The following is an 18,217-nucleotide window of genomic DNA, read 5'->3' as shown; positions in this document are numbered from 1 at the left end:
CCGACCCCTTCTTCCTCACTGTCGTAGTGTGGGCAGATCCGGCCTCCCGCCGCCCACCTAGCGACATCCCGGCGGACCTCAGGTATAACTTCGAAATCGGCCTTGCTCTACTTCCCAAGCTTCTGACGTCGCTGCATTTGAATTTTTTACTATTTCCCAGCCCCCCTCGTAGATAGGATCGATCGGCTATTCGAAAGCCACCTAAATTTTGACTATTAAGAGGGAAAAGTAGTTCATGCACTCGAATCTAGTGCTACTTGGTTCAAACAAGGAAGAAAGGGGGTGGGGTGGGGGAAGATCTGTTACCTGAATCTAGGACTTGGTCGAAAGAGGAAATAATGGGGGTGAAAAGTAGCAGAGACTGGTTATCCAACCGGTCTCTTGGTCTAATAGGGAAATAAAAATGCAGTACAAACTCAATATAAACCCGATCTATTGGTTGAAAAATGAAAGAAAGTGGGGACTGGGGGACAAGTCAATAGAGTATGTCCAGCACTAGATTTGCTAGCCTCACACGGTATAAGGTGGCTATACCGAACAAAAATGGGACCAAACCAGATATCTTGTTCTGATGTTTGTTGCCCCGAGCCACTCTTATGTAATGCCACTGGTAAAATGTAGCAGTCGCACTATTAAAAGTAAGGACACGTTAAAACAATGTTGTTTTCAATGTAATGCCTCCAGTAATATGAATCAATGGCACTTTTTCATGTCCTGCTAAATTTCCCATTAAGATAAGTTGCTTCCTTTCGTTAGAAATGCAACTGTCCTGGTCCACTTACTCTCACGTGCCCAAATACCGACTCTGTAGCGGTTGTTAATGTAATGTTGCTGGTAAAATGAAGCAATGGCACCATTAAAGTAATGTCGTATTTAATGATTGTCATAGTTAATCCTAATGCCCACACTAATATCTAGCAATGCTGCTGCTTTAGAAATTGCTACTGTCCTTGTAGGATTGCCATTCAGATAAGGAACATGCTTCTTTTTATTTGATGTATGTTTCATCACTTGTTTGTCACCCCCTTTTCCACCTTTTTTGTGCAAACAAAGACATACATTTCACGCTTGATCTTAGTTGAACTGCACAAATCTCTCCCTAATAATAAAGCACAGATTGAGTCTCCGGGTTCACCGTCGCGGCGCTTTTGTAAAAGAGTCCCTCTAGTTTTTGACAGTTCAACCCGCAGTCCTCATGTTGGTAACCCAAACCGTTGCGTGTGAGATAAAAGAAAAAAACAAGCAACCACTCCATCCTGCCTCCCCGACACCTCCAACGCGTCGCCGCCTCCTGCAACGCCCCACCCTGCCTCACCACGCGCCGCTCGCCGCCGCCGCCCACCCCGCTGGCGCGCCTACCCCTACCCCGAGTGCCCCCACACCCGCAGCCTTCCACTGCCGGCGACCCGTGGCCTGCCACCGCCGACGACGAGGAACTGCCGGATCTCGACGAATCAGGTGAGGAATGGCGCGTAGGCAGCGAATCTGGAAGGAAGGCGGCCGGGGCTTGGAGCATGACGGCTACCGGCGCGCCATGGCATTGGGGGGAGGGGGTGTCCCATGCTCCGACCGTTTGTGTCCGCGCGAGGAGCTCACCCCCAAATAACTCCTCGGGCGTCCTGCGGGCCCAGGCTGGAGGCGGCAGGCCGCAGCGCGGGGAGCCCGCCGCGAGGGCAGACAGGAACGACGCGCCTGGCGCCGGCGGGGGATGCGGGAGGGCAGCAGCTCACGGGCGAGGAGGCCCCCGCGACACGCGGGGGGGGGGGGGGGGGGGGGGGGGGGGGGGGGGGGGGGGCTCGAGGCCGGCGCGGGCGGCGGGAGGGGGACTCGACGTACCAGGGCTATGACGTGCAGTGTCTGGCGAGGTGGGTGGACCACGCGCTGCCCTTCTCCCTGCTCCTCCTCGACGTCTTCATCCGCCAGCACCTGCAAGGTACGCGAATCCGCGTGCAGCACCTACCTCTTTCTTCTCTATGAAGCATGAGGTTTCCCTCATCAGGCTATACGCCTGAATTTGTGACGCGAGTTTGGTTCGATCCAAATACTGCAGAGAGTTGCTTGTCAGAAGATGATGGCGAGTTCCTCATTCCAATTGAGTTTATATTGTGTAGGTTTCTTCGTAATGATTTGGATTACCGCAGTCATGTTCAAGTCAAATGATATCTTGCGCAAGCAGACCGCTCTCAAGGTTTGTGCTTCTTAACTAGTGTGTCAACGTGCTTGTTCTGCTTCAAGAGGTTAATTTGTTAATTGTTCTGGCAAGCAGACTTCTCTCAAGGGCTTGCGCTTCTTATCTTGTGTATCAACATTATTGTCATTGTTCTAGCAGGCTACAAGGTTGGGGGAGCGACCCTGCCGTTGTCATGATGACTGCTCCTTCTGGCCGGATCGAGGCACGAAGACCTGTGGGATCCCCTCCTTCGGCAGGACCTCCTCATCTGGTGAGATTCCCTCCCCATGCCTGATGCCTCAAACCGTTCAGCAAGCACTAGCAAGAAATTCTGTTTACTGAGTAATTAAAGTATTGAATGCAAGATTGCACTCTTGCATGGACAGAGAGTGGAGCGCCAGCTTCAGTTTCTCATCTGATCCCACTTCTGGACTCCATGAATGAAGATAGCAATCCATTGGTCAATTACATTGCCTCTTTTGTTTTTGCTTTGTTTGTCCTGTTTAATCCCGTGCATTAAATATAATGGGTTTTTAGTGGGCATCAGACTTGGTTCAGATGGCTTTTGTTGTGAAAGAAAAGTTGGTTTTTTAAAGACTGTACTCTGAATCTTACATCTCATACTTGACTTTTTTCATAATTTATTTAGTCCTGATGAGTGTCCAACGGTATGGGAAATTAAGGATTTGCATGAGACTGACGATTGTGATTTTGGCCCTGTACTGAATAATTTTGGGAGCGACTGGGTGATGATTACAAGCCAGTTAACTGAATGAGTCCTTCACCCGCTGGCTAGCTAGCTATTCTTATCTTACCATTATATGTCTTCCTCAGTATTGTTTTGTGAATTATTTCTTTTTTCGAACTATGCAGGAGGACTGCCTGTGATGAGTTAAGGCACAAGAAGATCTACAACCATTTTAGCTCCAGCAGTTAGTACACAACCAATCAACAGTGCATTTTCACGACCCAGGCTTCTGAATTCTGACTGACAGGCTCGCAGGCACAGTCACATATAATCTCACGCATTCAAAATGCTAGCTACATGAAATACGCCCAGATTTACGAGTAGAAATCCAAGGTAACACTTATCGCTTAAAAGTATTTACTTCATTTTTTATCTTCATGTAAAAAGAGAATGCAAGCTGAAATATAAAGTCTGCAGATTCCTCCTCTATGTTCAATTTTCCTAATAGGAAGAACCATACCAACAACCCTTGAACTAGATTGGTCGAAGCAGCATACATACATATTCATGTTTTACATTTTAAATTTGAAGACCAAGGCAACTCCCGGTCGATTTAATTGGAGGTGAATGTCTGTTTTTTGTTTGTATTTAATCTTAGAAAACAAAATCTCATCAAGTGAAAATCCACAGGCATTGCAGTCCAATTGTTCTAAGGATTGGAACCAGACGTGTGACTCAATACTGCTTGGAACATGTGAGCAAAGTTTACGTACATGCACCTTCTTGGATGATACAACTTCTCTATGTTTGTACCTCCTCGTCATTCTTTGCAAACTTTATGAGTAAAAAGTAAGAAGTAATGTTCTCTGTCGGTGTCAAAACCGGCGGATCTCGGGTAGGGGATCCCGAACTGTGCGTCTAGGCGGATGGTAACAGGAGGTAGGGGACACAATGTTTTACCCAGGTTTGGGCCCTCTTGATGGAGCTAAAACCCTACGTCCTGCTTGATTAATATTGATAATATGGGTAGTACAAGAGTAGATCTACCGCGAGATCAGAGAGGCTAAATCCTAGAAGCTAGCCTATGGTATGATTGTATGTTTGCCCTATGGACTAAAACCCTCCGGTTTATATAGACACCGGAGAGGATTAGGGTTACACAGAGTCGGTTATAATGGTAGGAGATTTACATATCTGTATCGCCAAGCTTGCCTTCCATGATAAGGAAAGTCCCTTCCGGACACGGGACGAAGTCTTCAATCTTGTATCTTCATAGTCTAGGAGTCCGGCCGAAGGTATAGTCCGGCTATCCGGACACCCCTTAATCCAGGACTCCCTCAGTAGCCCCTGAACCAGGCTTGAATGACGACGAGTCTGGCGTGCAGATTGTCTTCGGCATTGCAAGGCGGGTTCCTCCTCCAAGTACTTCATAGAAGATTTTGAACACAAAGGTAGTGTCTGGCTCTGCAAAATTAGTTTCCACATATTGCCATAGAGAGAATAATATTTACACAAATCTAATCTGCTGACGTATTCCGTAGCGTGACATTACACCATGGTCAAGTCTTTATTCGAATCGTTTTATTGTTCCACCTCAGCGCGTTTAGCGAGGTGGTTTCCTTGGCACGTCTTGTCAAAGCAGAGATCGTGTTCCCTTATTCTGGGATTTTCATCAATACGGGCGTGGGTAACCCAACCGCACCATTGATTACGGCGTTTGGGAGACAAGCGAGTTTTACCAGGCTGGTGGGGACGCATAGTCGCGTCCGCCCATATAAGGGGATAAGGATCCACCTTTTCATCCACGCCTTCTTCCTCCTTTGCCTATCCATTTCCGCGCACTCGAGCTCCAGCGCCCAAGTCTGCACACCCCACCTCAACCTTCTCCAGCCATATCCGGAGCGGGAGGCAAGTGGATGGTCTCCTCCGTCACGGAGGGACACATCAAAAAACTGAGGAAGGCCGGATACTTGTCTAACGACATTGCGCATCGGCTTCCCAAAGAGGGGCAGCTCATCCCCACCCCTAGGCCCCATGAGAGGGTGGTGTTCCTCCTCCATTTCCTCCGTGGACTGGGCTTCCCTCCCCATCCATTTGTCCGGGGGCTCATGTTCTACTATGGCCTGGATTTCCACGATCTGGCCTCGAACTTTGTCCTCAACATCTCGGCGTTTATCGTCGTGTGTGAGGCTTTCTTCTGCATCCGCCCCCATTTCGGCCTATGGCTCAAGACTTTCAATGTCAAGCCAAAGGTGGTGCGCGGCACCCAGGCAGAGTGCGGAGGCGCCATGGTGGGCAAGATGCCCAATGTCCTATGGCTCGAGGGCTCCTTCATGGAGTCCCTAAAGGGGTGGCAATCGGGGTGGTTTTACATCACCGAGCCGCGCGACCCTAAATGGGTCGCAGCCCCCGAGTTCCGATCCGGACCCCCTACGCGGCTCGCCTCCTGGAAAGAGACGGGCCTGTCATGGGGTAAAAAAGGAGAGCTGACCGGACTCCAAACATGCGTCCAAACCCTGGTGGACAAGAAGCTCAAACTTGTCAACGTAGTCCAGGTTATGCTCATCCGTCGGATCCTCCCGTGTCAACAACGGGCTTTCAACCTGTGGGAGTTCGACCCGGCGCGGCACCGAACTCTTAGCAGGCTCTTTGACACGACGTACGAAGATGCCTGGAAGGTGCTTTTCAAGGGCGCCGAGGCCCCCACATCCGCTATCGAGGATCGCGGTTTCAGCACACAGCGTCACGCTCGTGCGGTAAGCTGTTTTTATCTTTTACAGGGTATTAGTTTTTCATAGTTTGACTCCATGCAGGATCTAAGCTCCCTTACCTTTGAAAGGATTGGCAGGAGACATCCGGACAGATCAACTGTCCGGCTCCTTTGCCCGAAGGCCCAGCGGACACTCGCTTGGCGAAGCTGCTGGTTCCGGCACCCTATGTGGTGCCAGAGAAGAAGGCCACGGGGACTCGAAAGAGTGCCCGGCGCCAGGAGGTGTCGGATTCATCATCCGACGACTCTAAGGCGCACTTCTCCCATGAAGACGAGGAGGAGGAAGAAGAGACCTCTCCCCCTCCAGCGGGGGGAGGGAAGAAAAGGAAGGCCGCCCCAACTGGGGAGGCCGAAGGGTCCAAGAAGGGGAAGACCCCTCCTCCGGATTACTCCACCAACGCCGACGACGGCGAAGAGGAGTGGTCGCACAGGGCCAAGCCCCTGGCGAGATCGTAAGTATCCGGATACCAGAGTGATTCATAGTATTCCCCCATTGCACAGCTTTTCCTTACGTCGAACATGTTTATGCAGTCCACCCAAAGACCGGCTCGACGTGTCGTCGAGCGGTTCCCTGGATTCGTCAGATGTGAATTCGCTTCGGAAGGCTACCTCCCTCCATCCTATGGACGACGCCGCGATGGCGTCCCAACAGGTTCCAAGCCAGGAGGAGGTGGTCCTGGAGACGCCGCAAGGCGACCTTTCGAACTCCAGGCGTAAAGGGGATAGAACCCCCAAGGGCTCCGAGTCCGGCCTTGAGCCGGACACTGCGCCGGAACCTTCAACGGTTCCGGACTCCGGTAGGCAGCCTCCTTCCAAGAGGAGCAAGCCTACCGAGTCGGCGACCTCCGTCCAACCGGAGGCACCGGACAATTTGCTGGAGGTGCTTAACGGCACCTCCATCAACGAGGAGCACCGCACTATTATGAGTGCGGTGATCCAGAAGGTTCAGTCCGCCAAGAGCGGACTGACTGAAGCATGTGCCAGCCTTCTAACAGGCTTTGAGGTAAGTAAAGAATATGTAAAAATATTATCGCATAGACAGTAGCCCCTGATGCTCTGTTCGGCGTTCGGAAAGAAAAGCCGAATAGAGGATCTAATAACATTCGCAGGAGTCTAACATAATCAAGTCAATATGCATATGCAGGCTTCGCTGCTGGCCTCCGTCGCACTGACTGCGGAGGTGGATATGCTGAAGCAAAACCTCGCGCGGTCCAAGAACGAGCTCGGCCATGCCAAGAGGCAACTCGAGGAGAAGGAAGGTAAGTAATACCTTGCGCAAGTATATAGAGAAGATGTGGTTGCAAAAAATGACAGGATCAACGTGCTATTATAGGGGCCACGACCGAGGTGGCAACCTTTAAGCAAGCGCTGTCCGAGGCCGAAAACAGAGCGGCCGCGGAGCGCACAGAGAGAGGGAGGCAGGAGGCGCGGGTGGAGGAGGTGCAGAAAGAGCTCCAGGCTCTCGTGAAAAAACACGAGAGTTTGGAGGTTGACTCAAAGACGCAAGCGTCCGAGCTTGCGGCAGCCCTCGAAAGCGCGAAGTCTGCCAAGGCCGAAGCCCAGAAAGCCCTTCAAGAAATTGAAGCGATGAAGAAGATAGCAGCGTGTAAGGCATTCGTTATGCAAAGCAAGCACGTGAAAGTGAACTACTTGTTACTTACCCGAGTCCGGAGCTCTCCAGGAGCATTCGCAGATTTGCCCCGTAGTGCGTCTGATGTCGCTGCCTACTACCGATCCAAGGAGGGGAGCTCGATGGAGAAGGTGTTCTGGTCTTAGTATGCTGATGCCGGACACCTGGTGCCTTTGAGCGACTAGCTGAAGCAAATGGTCGAGCTCCACAAGGTGTCCGAACAGGCCATAAAGGGTCTCGTAGTTTGGCTTTGGTCTGGAGAGGCTCTGCCTGGGAGCTACTTCGAGCTGGTAAGGTGGCTGGTGGATGCCTGTCCACGGCTTGAAGTAATCAAGCGCTCCGTCTGCATCGAAGGTGCCCGTAGGGCGCTTGCCCGTGCTAAAGTGCACTGGGGCAAGATGGATGCGGAGAAGCTGGTGAAGGACGGGCCGCCGCCGGGCAAGGAGCATCGCGTCCCGGAAGCGTATTATGAGGGCGTCCTGAAGGGTGCCCGCCTTATAGCGGATGAATGCTCCAAAGATGTAATTTTTGAGTAAACTCGCATTTGTGATCCTGTACGCTGAAAACTTCTTCATATGCGCTAAGCAACGTTTTTGAATTTAAAATATTACCTTCTGTGCGGCCGTTTATCAAATTTGAGAGATGGCGAGTCGTCGGCTTCTGCCCCCATGCCACGAGTGCTGGGGTGTTCGGGATAAACATGAGCGCTCTTTTTCCCATTCTTGGGTCCATCGAGGGAGGCGCTCAACACAACGAACAAGTCAATCGGACTATAATGCTTGAACACTCTCACTTAGCCATAGAATTCTATAATTTTAAATTTCGGCGAAGCCCGTAGTGTTCGGAAGACCGAGTTCGGGGCGCTATCCACGCCTAGGCCGGACAAAGCCGACTCCTCGCTCTAAGCGGCATAAGTCTTTAGGGACTCGAAAACCTCTCAAACAGCGACCAGCTCTCGCCTCATCATGACGGTCAGTTTTAGCTTTCTCTACTGAGGTACTTAGCCCAGCTCAACTAGGGCACAATCGCAGTAGTTCTCCTAGTGCTACCTTAGCCGATATAACGGAACGTAAGGTACCAAAACATAGGAGTCAGGCAAACCCAACTATTGACCCAAGACATGATTCGGAGCCAATGCATATAATGCTATAAGTTCGGGGTGCCGCACTTGTGAAAGTGTTCGGATTTCTCACACCGTATTATGGGGTACTTAAGCCCCTGGCGTATTGGCCGTACCAAAGTGTACGGGTGCAACATGTCATTAATGAACATATATTCGTAAAAAAGAGTAATGCAATAATAGACGGAAGCTATGCATTGTTTATTTAAAAAGGTTGCGATCAAAGCAAAACGATACAAATAGTGCAATAAGCAAAAGATGGGACTATTTAACATGTCCTTTCCAGGGGCGAGCTGCGGAATGTTATGTGAAACAGGTATACTGCTCGTTATAGAGACCACCTTAGAGTTCCATAGTGCGGCGTAGCTTTCTGCTTCCCTGGTTGTATCGTTTGTGCGATAATTGTACTGCCGGACAAGCCTTCCGAAGAATGGAGTCCTGAAAATAAGAGAAAATTAAGAAGTCGGCAGCCCCTAGTGTGGTTTAAGCCGTGTTTCGGGCGTGCCGTGATGGTGCCCCTCCCCCTGTGCCCATGGTATTTCCAGAGCGTAGTTATGTACACGCAACACTGGTTTCGCAAGTTCGCGAGGGCTGGGGTTGGGGCCGCATTGCTACGCTTGCTCGGAACATTCCAGGCGGTCTTGTTGTAGGTTACTCCGGGCGCGCTTGACGGTGTCCAGACGTTTAATGGCCGGACTGAAGAATTGTCTTGAGAGGCTGCTTTGTACTTCCGCTGCGATAGCCGCCGTATGCTCCTCCGTTCGGAGAGAGTGTTCGGTGTTTCCATTGACCGTGATGACTCCTCGAGGGCCTGGCATCTTGAGCTTGAGGTATGCGTAGTGCGGCACCGCATTGAACATGGCAAATGCGGTTCGCCCGAGCAGTGCGTGATAGCCATTGCGGAACGGGACTATGTCGAAGATTAACTCCTCGCTTCGGAAATTATCCGGAGATCCGAAGACCACTTCAAGTGTAACTGAGCCTGTACAGTTGGCCTCTACACCTAGTATGACATCTTTAAAGGTCGTTTTAGTGGGTTTGGTCCTCGAGGGATCGATGCCCATTTTCCGCACTGTATCCTGGTAAAGCAGTTTTAGGCTGCTGCCGCCGTCCATAAGGACTAGTAAGGTGAAATCTGTCAATAATTGGGTCTAAAACCAATGCGGCGAATCCGCCATGAGAGATGCTAGTGGGGTGGTCTCTTCGATCAAAAGTGATCGGAAAGGAAGATCATGGGTTGAACTTTGGGGCGACTGGCTCCATCGCGTATGCGTCCCTTAGCGCACGCTTCCGCTCCCTCTTGGGGACGTAGGTTGCGTATATCATGTTCACCATCCGCATTTGTGGGGGAAAACCTTTCTGTCCACTGTTGTTCGGCGGGTGGGGCTCCTCCTCGTCATCGCTATGCAGCCTCTTGTCTCTACTTTCGGCATTTAACTTGCCTGCCTGCTTAAACACCCAACGATCCCTGTTGGCGTGTTTGGCTGGTTTTTCGGGGGTGCCATGTATCTGGCATGAGCGGTCGAGTATTCGGTCCAAACTGGACGGGCCTGGAGTATTTCTTTTGAATGGCTTTTTCCGCTGACCGGGTTTAGAGCCTCTGAATCCGGCATTAACTGTCGTATCCTCAGCATTGTCGTCGTTAATGCGGTGCTTTTGCTTGTTGCGACGCTGAAAGTGCAACTATCCTTGGGTGGTTTTGGTAATTCCTAACAACATATAGCTCATTGAGCTAACATTATTTCAAAATTAATATTTCAGGAAAAGCTCAATGAATGGCATGGCATGGATGAGGAAAGTGAATCCCTCAAAATTCTAAGGACAAAAAGTTTGGCTCAAGCTTGAAGCTCAAGACTCTACATTTTATATTTTAGTGAGTCAAGATCACATTGAGTCTATAGGAAAAGCCAATACTATCAAGGAGGGATGAGGTGTTGCTTAATGGCTTGCTTGCTCAAAATTCTTAGTGATATGCTCTAAAATCCTCAACTACCTTCCCACATCCACATATGACCTAAAATAAAAGTCAAACTCGGCCCCACCGATTCTTTCTATCCGGCGCCACCGAGTTTCAAATGTCATAGCCACTGCCACAAACCCTAGGCAAATCGGTCTCACCTATAGGGATCTCGGTCTCACCGAGATGGGATTGTAATCTCTCTGTTTTCCTTCGTAACGTTTCGGTCTTACCGAGATGAGCGATCGGTCCCACCGAGATTGCAATGTAAACTCTCTGTTTCCCTTTTGCAACACCTTGGTCTCACCGAGATGAGCAAATCAGTCCCACCGAGTTTACCTGACCAACTCTCTGGTTAGCTTATTACCAAAATCGGTCCCACCAAGTTTGTTTAATCGGTCACACCGAGATTACGTTATGCCCTAACCCTAACCATATCGGTCCTACCGAGTTGCATCTCAGTCCCACCGAAAATCCTAACGGTCACTAGGTTTGCTAAATCGGTCCGACCAAGTTTAACCATTCGGTCCCACCGAGTTTGGCAAATTGTGTGTAACGGTTAGATATTGTGTGGAGGCTATATATACCCCTCCACCCACTCTTCATTCGTGGAGAGAGCCATCAGAACATACCTACACTTCCAATACACATTTTCTGAGAGAGAACCACCTACACTTGTGTTGAGGTCAAGATATTCCATTCCAACCATATGAATCTTGATCTCTAGCCTTCCCCAAGTTGCTTTCCACTCAAATCTTCTTTCCACCAAATCCAAATCCTGTGAGAGTGTTGGGTGTTGGGGAGACTATCATTTGAAGCACAAGAGCAAGGAGTTCATCATCAACACACCATTTGTTACTTCTTGGAGAGTGGTGTCTCCTAGATTGGCTAGGTGTCACTTGGGAGCCTCCGACAAGATTGTGGAGTTGAACCAAGGAGTTTGTAAGGGCAAGGAGATCGCCTACTTCGTGAAGATCTACCGCTAGTGAGGCAAGTCCTTCGTGGGCGACGGTCATGATGGAATAGACAAGGTTGCTTCTTCGTGGACCCTTCGTGGGTGGAGCCCTCTGTGGACTCGCACAACCGTTACCCTCCATGGGTTGAAGTCTCCATCAACGTAGATGTACAATAGCACCACCTATCGAAACCACGACAAAAACATCCGTGTCTCCAATTGCGTTTGAATCCTCCAAACCCTTCCCTTTACATTCTTGCAAGTTGCATGCTTTACTTTCCGCTGCTCATATACTCTTTTGCATGCTTTCTTGAATTGTGTGGAGATTGCTTAACTTGTGCTAAGATAGCTAAAATCTGCCAAGAACTAAAATTGGGAAAAGGCTAGATTTTTATTTGGTCAAGTAGTCTAATCACTCCCCTCTAGACATACTTTTGATCCTACAAGTGGTATCAGAGCTTTGGTCTCCATTTGCTTTGATTTCCATAGCTTTTGGCGGTCACGGTCTTGGTTTCACAACCTAGGAGAGTATGGCGTCTAGCGAGGGAAATTATCACCATAGAGGTCCTTACTTTGATGGCACTAATTTTGCTAGTTGGAAGCATAAGATGAAAATGCATATTCTTGGACATAACCCCGCCGTTTGGGCTATTGTGTGTATTGGCTTGCAAGGTGAATTCTTTGACGGGAAAGCCGAACCGTGAAGCCACCGCGAAAGAGTTGAAAATGCTACAATACAACGCTCAAGCTTGTGATATTCTTTTCAATGGATTGTGCCCCGAAGAATTCAACAAAATCAGCCGTCTTGAGAATGCAAAGGAAATTTGGGATACTTTGATTGATATGCATGAAGGTATCGGCTCCGTCAAGGAATCCAAATTGGATGTGCTTCAAAGTCAACTTGACAAGTTCAAAATGAAGGATGGTGAAGGTGTTGCTGAAATGTATTCTAGGCTTGCTCTTATCACAAATGAGATTGTCGGCTTAGGGAGTGAAGAGATGACAGATAGATTCATCATCAAGAAGATCCTAAGAGCCTTGGATGGAAAATATGATACCATGTGCACATTGATCCAAATGATGCCAAATTACAAAGATCTCAAGCCAACGGAAGTCACCGGAAGAATTGTTGCTCATGAGATGTCACTCAATGATAAAGAGGAACTTCACAACAAATCAAGTGGTGCTTACAAAGCCTCATGTGAAGCCCCCACATCATCAAGTGAGAAACAAACCTTCAATGAATAATTGAGTTTAATGGTGAAGAACTTCAACAAGTTCTACAAGAGTAGAAGCAAAGAGAGAAGCTCCAAGTCAAGGTCCTACAATGACAAAAGATCTTCTAGTCGAGAGCGAAACTGCTACAATTGTGGAAGGCCCGGACACTATTCCAATGAGTGTACGGCCCCCTACAAGAGAAGAGAAGATTCTTCCAAGAGAAGAAGTAGAAGAGAAGAATCACCATCTAGAGAAAGAAGGAGTAGAGATGATCGTTATGAACGAAGACCCTTATGGAGAAGTAAGGATTCAGAAAGAAAGGACAAGTCATCAAGGAGCTACACAAAACTAAGACATCAAGCTCATGTTGGTGAATGGGTATCCGGCTCCGACTCCGACAACCACTCCGAGAGAAGCTATCACTCCGACTCCGAATATACTCAAGATGAAGGTGTTGCTGGTCTAGCACTTGTGACAACCAACTCCTACGACATATTTGACTCACCAAACGAAGGAGTTGGAACATGCTTCATGGCTAAAGGCCCAAAGGTATCACACCCCGAGTATGTTGATTTCAATAGTGATGAAGATGACTTGTTAGGTGATGATGATTTACTTGTTGACAACTCTAGTGATGAATACTGTGATGAAACGTCAATTAGTCATGCTAATCAAGATAAAACGAATGATAATGATAAGGAGAAGATTGAGTCTCTAACTAAAGAACTAAACACTCTTAAGTTAGTTCATGAAACTATCTTAGAAGATCATCGAGAACTTTCAAGGACTCATGAGAAATTACATTTTGAAAAGCTCAACCTTGAGCAAGAGCATGAGTTCTTAAAAGCAATCAATGATGATCTTCGTAAGAGAAGTTCTTCTTACATTGCCAAGCATTTACTCTTATCCACTTACATGCCTCAAGTCAAGTCTGGTAACAAGAACAAGAAAGATTCTTCCTCTGGTAGTAACAATAATCATGCTAAATCCAATATTGTTGCTTCTAGTAGTTCTCTTGATTCCACTAATGATTCTCTTAGCCAAGTTACACTTGAGCAAGAAAATAGCTTATTGAAGGGAATTATAGAGAAAGGTGTTTACAAGAGCCTTGCCAGAAGTAGCAATTCGAGGAAATTGTACACAATCAAGGAAGGCACCGGAAGAATCAAGGTGTTGGTTTTGAACGAAAGTTCAATGCCAATGGAGTTGAGTGGGAAGAAGGTCAATACCCCAAGACGAAGTTTGTTCCTCAACAATAGAAGTATGATCCTACTTCTTTCAAAGGGACACAAGCTCAAGATGATCTTCCATCACAAGACCAGAAGCAAAAAGGCAAGGACAAGCTTCAAGAGAAAATTGATGCATTTGAAGAAGCTCCTAAGGCCTTGGTCAAGTGGGTTCCCAAGACTACTTCAAGTTCCACTTCATCAAGTAAAACTACCACACCGAGGATTCCCATCAAGATGGTGTGGATCCCGAAGAAGAAGAACTGGAGAGTTCTTGACGGTGACTCCGCCAACATACTTCACTCTTATCATCTTGGCAAGAACAAGTGCAATCAACTTTCACATCTTGCACTAGTTCAAGGAGTCACAAACCCTCTTGTTGGTAAGACAAGAGACAAGGTAACCTAGAAGCTTTCATAGACATCATCTTGTGTGTGCATCACTTTATGTCTATGGATATCCTTATTTGTTCCTTGTGGGACTAATCCGTGTAGGTATTGAAAGTGCAACTCACTCCAATGGATAACTTCAAATGATCTACATCAACATTGAGCATCCACATCTTCAACATCTACATGAAGTCATCATCGACAAAACCCAAGGTTAGTTCATCCCTCTTAGGGGGGATCTCACATCTAGGGGGAGCTTTACTCTAAGAATTAATCTAAAGCAACTCTAATGGTGTGAACACAACAATGCTTTATGTAAAAGTGGTAACCCCACTTGTGCTTAAACGATGAGTATGACCTATAATCAAATGTTCGCATTTGACTCCTAAGTCAATATACTCATATATAGATGACCTAGTCATCGCAAATTGTTTGATAGATGCTAGAATTGGTTGTGCATGCTTTGCCACATATTTCAATTGCCATTTTATTGTGTGAGCATGTTGATTGCACATTTTACTCATTCGAGGACATCCACTTGTTGTTTTGATTGATTGGTTTTCTTTTCTTTTGCCAAGTGGATGGACAAGAATGCCTAAGAACCCTCTCTAGCTATCTATGCTTTTCTCGTCTCAAACTCTATTCATGCTACATCACAAAATTTGATCAAGTCAGATTCGAACCACTCCGTGTGAGAAGCACTCGGAGTCCCCGATTCGTCATCGAATTAAACTTCCAAAACTTCTTTGTGCGTTTCGGTCTGACTGATTCATCCATTTCGGTCATACCGAGATCACTAAGTCGATCTAGGTTTTCAATCTCGTTGCAACCGATTTGAACCTTTCGGTCACACCGAGTTTCAGTAACTGATTGCAGTTATGAATCTCGGTGCCACCGAGTTGTTCCACTCGGTCACACCGACAGGGTCGGGCTATATATACCCACGGGTCAAATTTTGGAAAACTTTCCAAACCTCCTCGACCCGCGCTTAGCCCGCTCTGCCTCCAGGGTCTCCGGATCGTCTTCCTCGTCGCCAGCCGCCTCCTGCCGCTAGTCTCCGCCGCCGTCAACGGAAATCATTCCCGCTGTTGCCGCTGTAGCAAGTTCATCGCCGAACTAGGGTATGAACTTGATCATTGTGCTATCCTCAATCCGATTCCTAGCACATTGTGTTTGCCATGAATCTTGCCACGATTGAAACGATCTTATCCAGCCAAAACACTCTGTAGATTAGAGTTGAATTAAAAATTTAGGGTTAGGTTTCCGCCGAAACCATCTCGGACCCACCGAGTTGTGGAACTCGGTACCACCGATTCGACTCAGGCCATTGCACATGTAATTTTCGGTCTGACCGAGAATTGCAAATCGGTGTGACCGAGTTCAGGACTTTGTGAAACCCTAGCAGTCTCGGTGCCACCGAACTGTGACTCGGTCTGACCGAGTTCACTAGTTTAGATTCCAACAGCTGCTTCGGTATCACCGAGTTTACAAATCGGTTGATCCGAAATGCTTTCTGTGGAAAACTAAAACTAAGTTTTTGACTCATTCTTTTGTAAAAACCTCTGCATTTTGTGATGCTCATCCACTCTATCTCATCTATATCTATTCACAGGGTCTGCTGTCAGTGTTTGCAATATGTCTGATCAGAGTGACAGCCAGAACAGGTCAGAGGAGCAGGTTCACTTGAGTGAGGGCACTAGTCCATCTAGCAGTTCAGATGATGGTAGCAGGAGCACCCCAAGCAACTTACCCAAAGCTGCCACTAGGGCCAGAAAGAAGAAGACCTCTGAATCTGAGGATGAAGACTATGTGGCAGTTGAGGATGAGGCCACTTCCAAGAAGAAAGTGGTTAAGAAGGAATATAGCACTGCTGCTGCCACCAAGCTAGGCATGAAGCAAAAGGTTCTTGCAAAGAGAATTCCAATGTCCAAGGCCAGAGCATCTACTCAAGTCCCTTTGGGATCTGAACCCAAAGAGGCTGCTGCAGAAGGGAAGAAGACGAAGGAGAGGATCAAAAAGACCACTGCTAGAGTGCTTGGGAGATCCTCAATCATGAGAGATTCTGAAGAGGAAAAGGAAGAAGAGGTTGCTACACCAGCACCCAAGGCACAAAAGCTGATGGGTGATGCTATAAAATCAGGGGCTGCAACATCAAATCCCAAAGAAGCACCCAAAGCAGACTCCAAGCCCAAGAGTGCACCTAAGAAGAATACCAGGAGTATACCAGCTGCTGAGAAGAACAAGGCTCCAGTGCCTGAAGTTGCTGCCGATGAAGATGATGAAGGACAAGTCCCGAGGAAGCTCAAACCCAAAATCCCAGATCACAATGATGCTCATCCTGTGACTGAGAACATGAAGATCAGGAGAGACTCAGGGTTGAGGCTATGGAGAGAGTCAGATCCATATGCCACCAGGAGAAGCACTGCTGTTGATTACAGGTTCCACACAAAGGAACAACAGGATTTCTATGAGACAATTTTGTTGGACAAGAAGCCTATAGTGTGTGATATGAGGTGGGTCGACTGGATCTACATGAAGGAGAATGAAGAACGCTATCCTGGAGTGTATGACAGCTTCAGTGCGTGTGGAGTTGCAGACTTTGTTGGGCAAAAGCTCACAAACTGGAATGATGAGCTCATTATGCAATTCTACTCCACAGCACATTTCTATCCAGATGGCAGAATAGTTTGGATGTCTGAAGGAATGAGATACCAATCAACTATTGAGGAATGGGCCAATCTGATCAATGCCCCAAAGGAAAGTGAAGATGACTTGGATGTTTATGCCAAGAAAAAGATGGATCACAATTCTATGTCACAGATGTACAAAAAGATCCCAGACAAAGCTCTTGAGACTTTCAAGTTTGGGTCAGTCCATTTTCTTCTGTCAGGACTGCCAACGATCAACTAGATCCTAAGGCATACTCTTTTGCCCAAGTCAGGTGACCACAACATGATCAGAGGGCATGCAATTAATTTGCTACACATATTTGATGTGCCATAGAAATTCAAGGTCATGAGCCTCATGGTTGAGACTATCAAGAGGACAGCAGCAGACCAAAAGAGAAGTTGTGGATATGCCCCACAAATTCAGGAGTTGATTAACTCAAAGATGGGCATAGGAAAATATTTTTTGGATAAGGAACACTTTGTTCTCTATCCTGACTTTGAGGACAACCAAGTGGTTATGGATGAAGATGAACCATCCTCAGTACAAGCACAAGCCAAGAGAGAGAAGGCAAAAGCTGAAAAGGCTGCAAGGATGCCAACTACTGAAGAAGCATCTCAGTATCTCTTGAAGAGTAAGCAAGATCAGCTTGGCTACCTGATTGCATCCACTCTGAGGATTGAGAAGGGACTGGCCACCCTGACTCAAAATCAGGAGAGCTTGGAAAGAATCATGGAGCAAAAATTCTATGACTTGGATGTGAAAGTAACTGAGATTCAGTCTGTTGTGGAGCAACTTCAAGATGATATGCAGGAGAGGAAGGGCAATGCAACCACTGATGCATTTGCCAGAGTGTCTAGAGCTCAGAGGTCTGCTGCAGTGCCTGTTCCAGACACCAGAGCCCGTCATCTGCACTAGCTACAGATTCAGCGCAACCAGCTCCAGCACCAACTCCTTCAGCTCCATCCACATCAACTGAAGTCTTCGTCCAAGGAGCCATCTCTACGCCACCACCTGAAGACCAAGCTTGAGAGACGTTTTAGTGCTATGCATTTTCTATGAACTTTTTGGTATCTTGCTGCCAAAGAGGGAGAAACATGTATAGATCATAGGCTTCGAGAGAGAGCGTTGCTTTTTATTCTCTCTTGCTTTGGTGGTTGAACTTTGTTTGTCTTTTGATTGCTTGAGATACTATGCTATTATCTGTGAGACATTGATGATCATGTGGTTGATCATAATCTACACTTATGCTTGTTAGATGATATTATCTTACTTATCCTTATATGATCATTCACTTTGCTTGGTGATGAGTGCATGTATTCAATCTTTATTATTTTGAGCGCTCCACCAAGATGTATGTGACATGGAATAGTAACCCATAATCCTAACTCATTGTGCATTTGCAGTCCAAAGCAAATCTTAAGATA

The 18,217-nt window shown here is 47.5% G+C and overlaps 1 protein-coding gene across 8 annotated transcripts; it reads left to right on the top strand.

Moving 5' to 3' along the window:
* The first annotated feature begins 1,237 nt into the window (after positions 1-1,237).
* On the top strand, positions 1,238-14,246 carry LOC125544922. Of its 8 annotated transcripts, none has more exons than XR_007299850.1 (7): positions 1,239-1,933; positions 2,112-2,188; positions 2,330-2,441; positions 3,044-3,102; positions 3,174-3,251; positions 3,336-3,481; positions 3,549-3,848. XR_007299850.1 is itself a non-coding variant. In XM_048708706.1 (5 exons), exons 1-4 carry the CDS (start codon positions 1,561-1,563, stop codon positions 3,064-3,066), a joined length of 588 nt encoding a protein of 195 aa, XP_048564663.1. In that variant the 5' UTR covers positions 1,238-1,560; the 3' UTR covers positions 3,067-3,251; positions 3,549-3,848. The 8 variants fall into 8 exon arrangements, 1 of the variants encoding a protein (XP_048564663.1); XR_007299846.1 differs by adding an exon at positions 14,229-14,246 and having other exon boundaries at positions 1,242-1,933; positions 3,044-3,251; positions 3,549-3,612; XR_007299847.1 differs by adding an exon at positions 11,963-11,979 and having other exon boundaries at positions 1,242-1,933; positions 3,044-3,251; positions 3,549-3,612.
* Positions 14,247-18,217: the final 3,971 nt, after the last annotated feature.

The sequence above is a fragment of the Triticum urartu genome, chromosome 3, assembly GCF_003073215.2.
Source record: "Triticum urartu cultivar G1812 chromosome 3, Tu2.1, whole genome shotgun sequence".
In the NCBI taxonomy this organism is placed as follows: Eukaryota; Viridiplantae; Streptophyta; class Magnoliopsida; order Poales; family Poaceae; genus Triticum; species Triticum urartu.
Note: the sequence above shows the minus strand (reverse complement) of the source record. Positions and strands in the feature narration are given on the sequence as shown.

Excerpts from the sequence above, each read along its gene's own strand:
- LOC125544922 (XM_048708706.1), top strand. The coding sequence starts at position 1,561 with ATGCTCCGACCGTTTGTGTCCGCGCGAGGAGCTCACCCCCAAATAACT. Across the intron at positions 2,189-2,326 it reads GCAAGCAGACCGCTCTCAAG|CAGGCTACAAGGTTGGGGGA; the intron begins GTTTGTGCTTCT and ends TCATTGTTCTAG. Across the intron at positions 2,442-3,043 it reads CGGCAGGACCTCCTCATCTG|GAGGACTGCCTGTGATGAGT; the intron begins GTGAGATTCCCT and ends CGAACTATGCAG.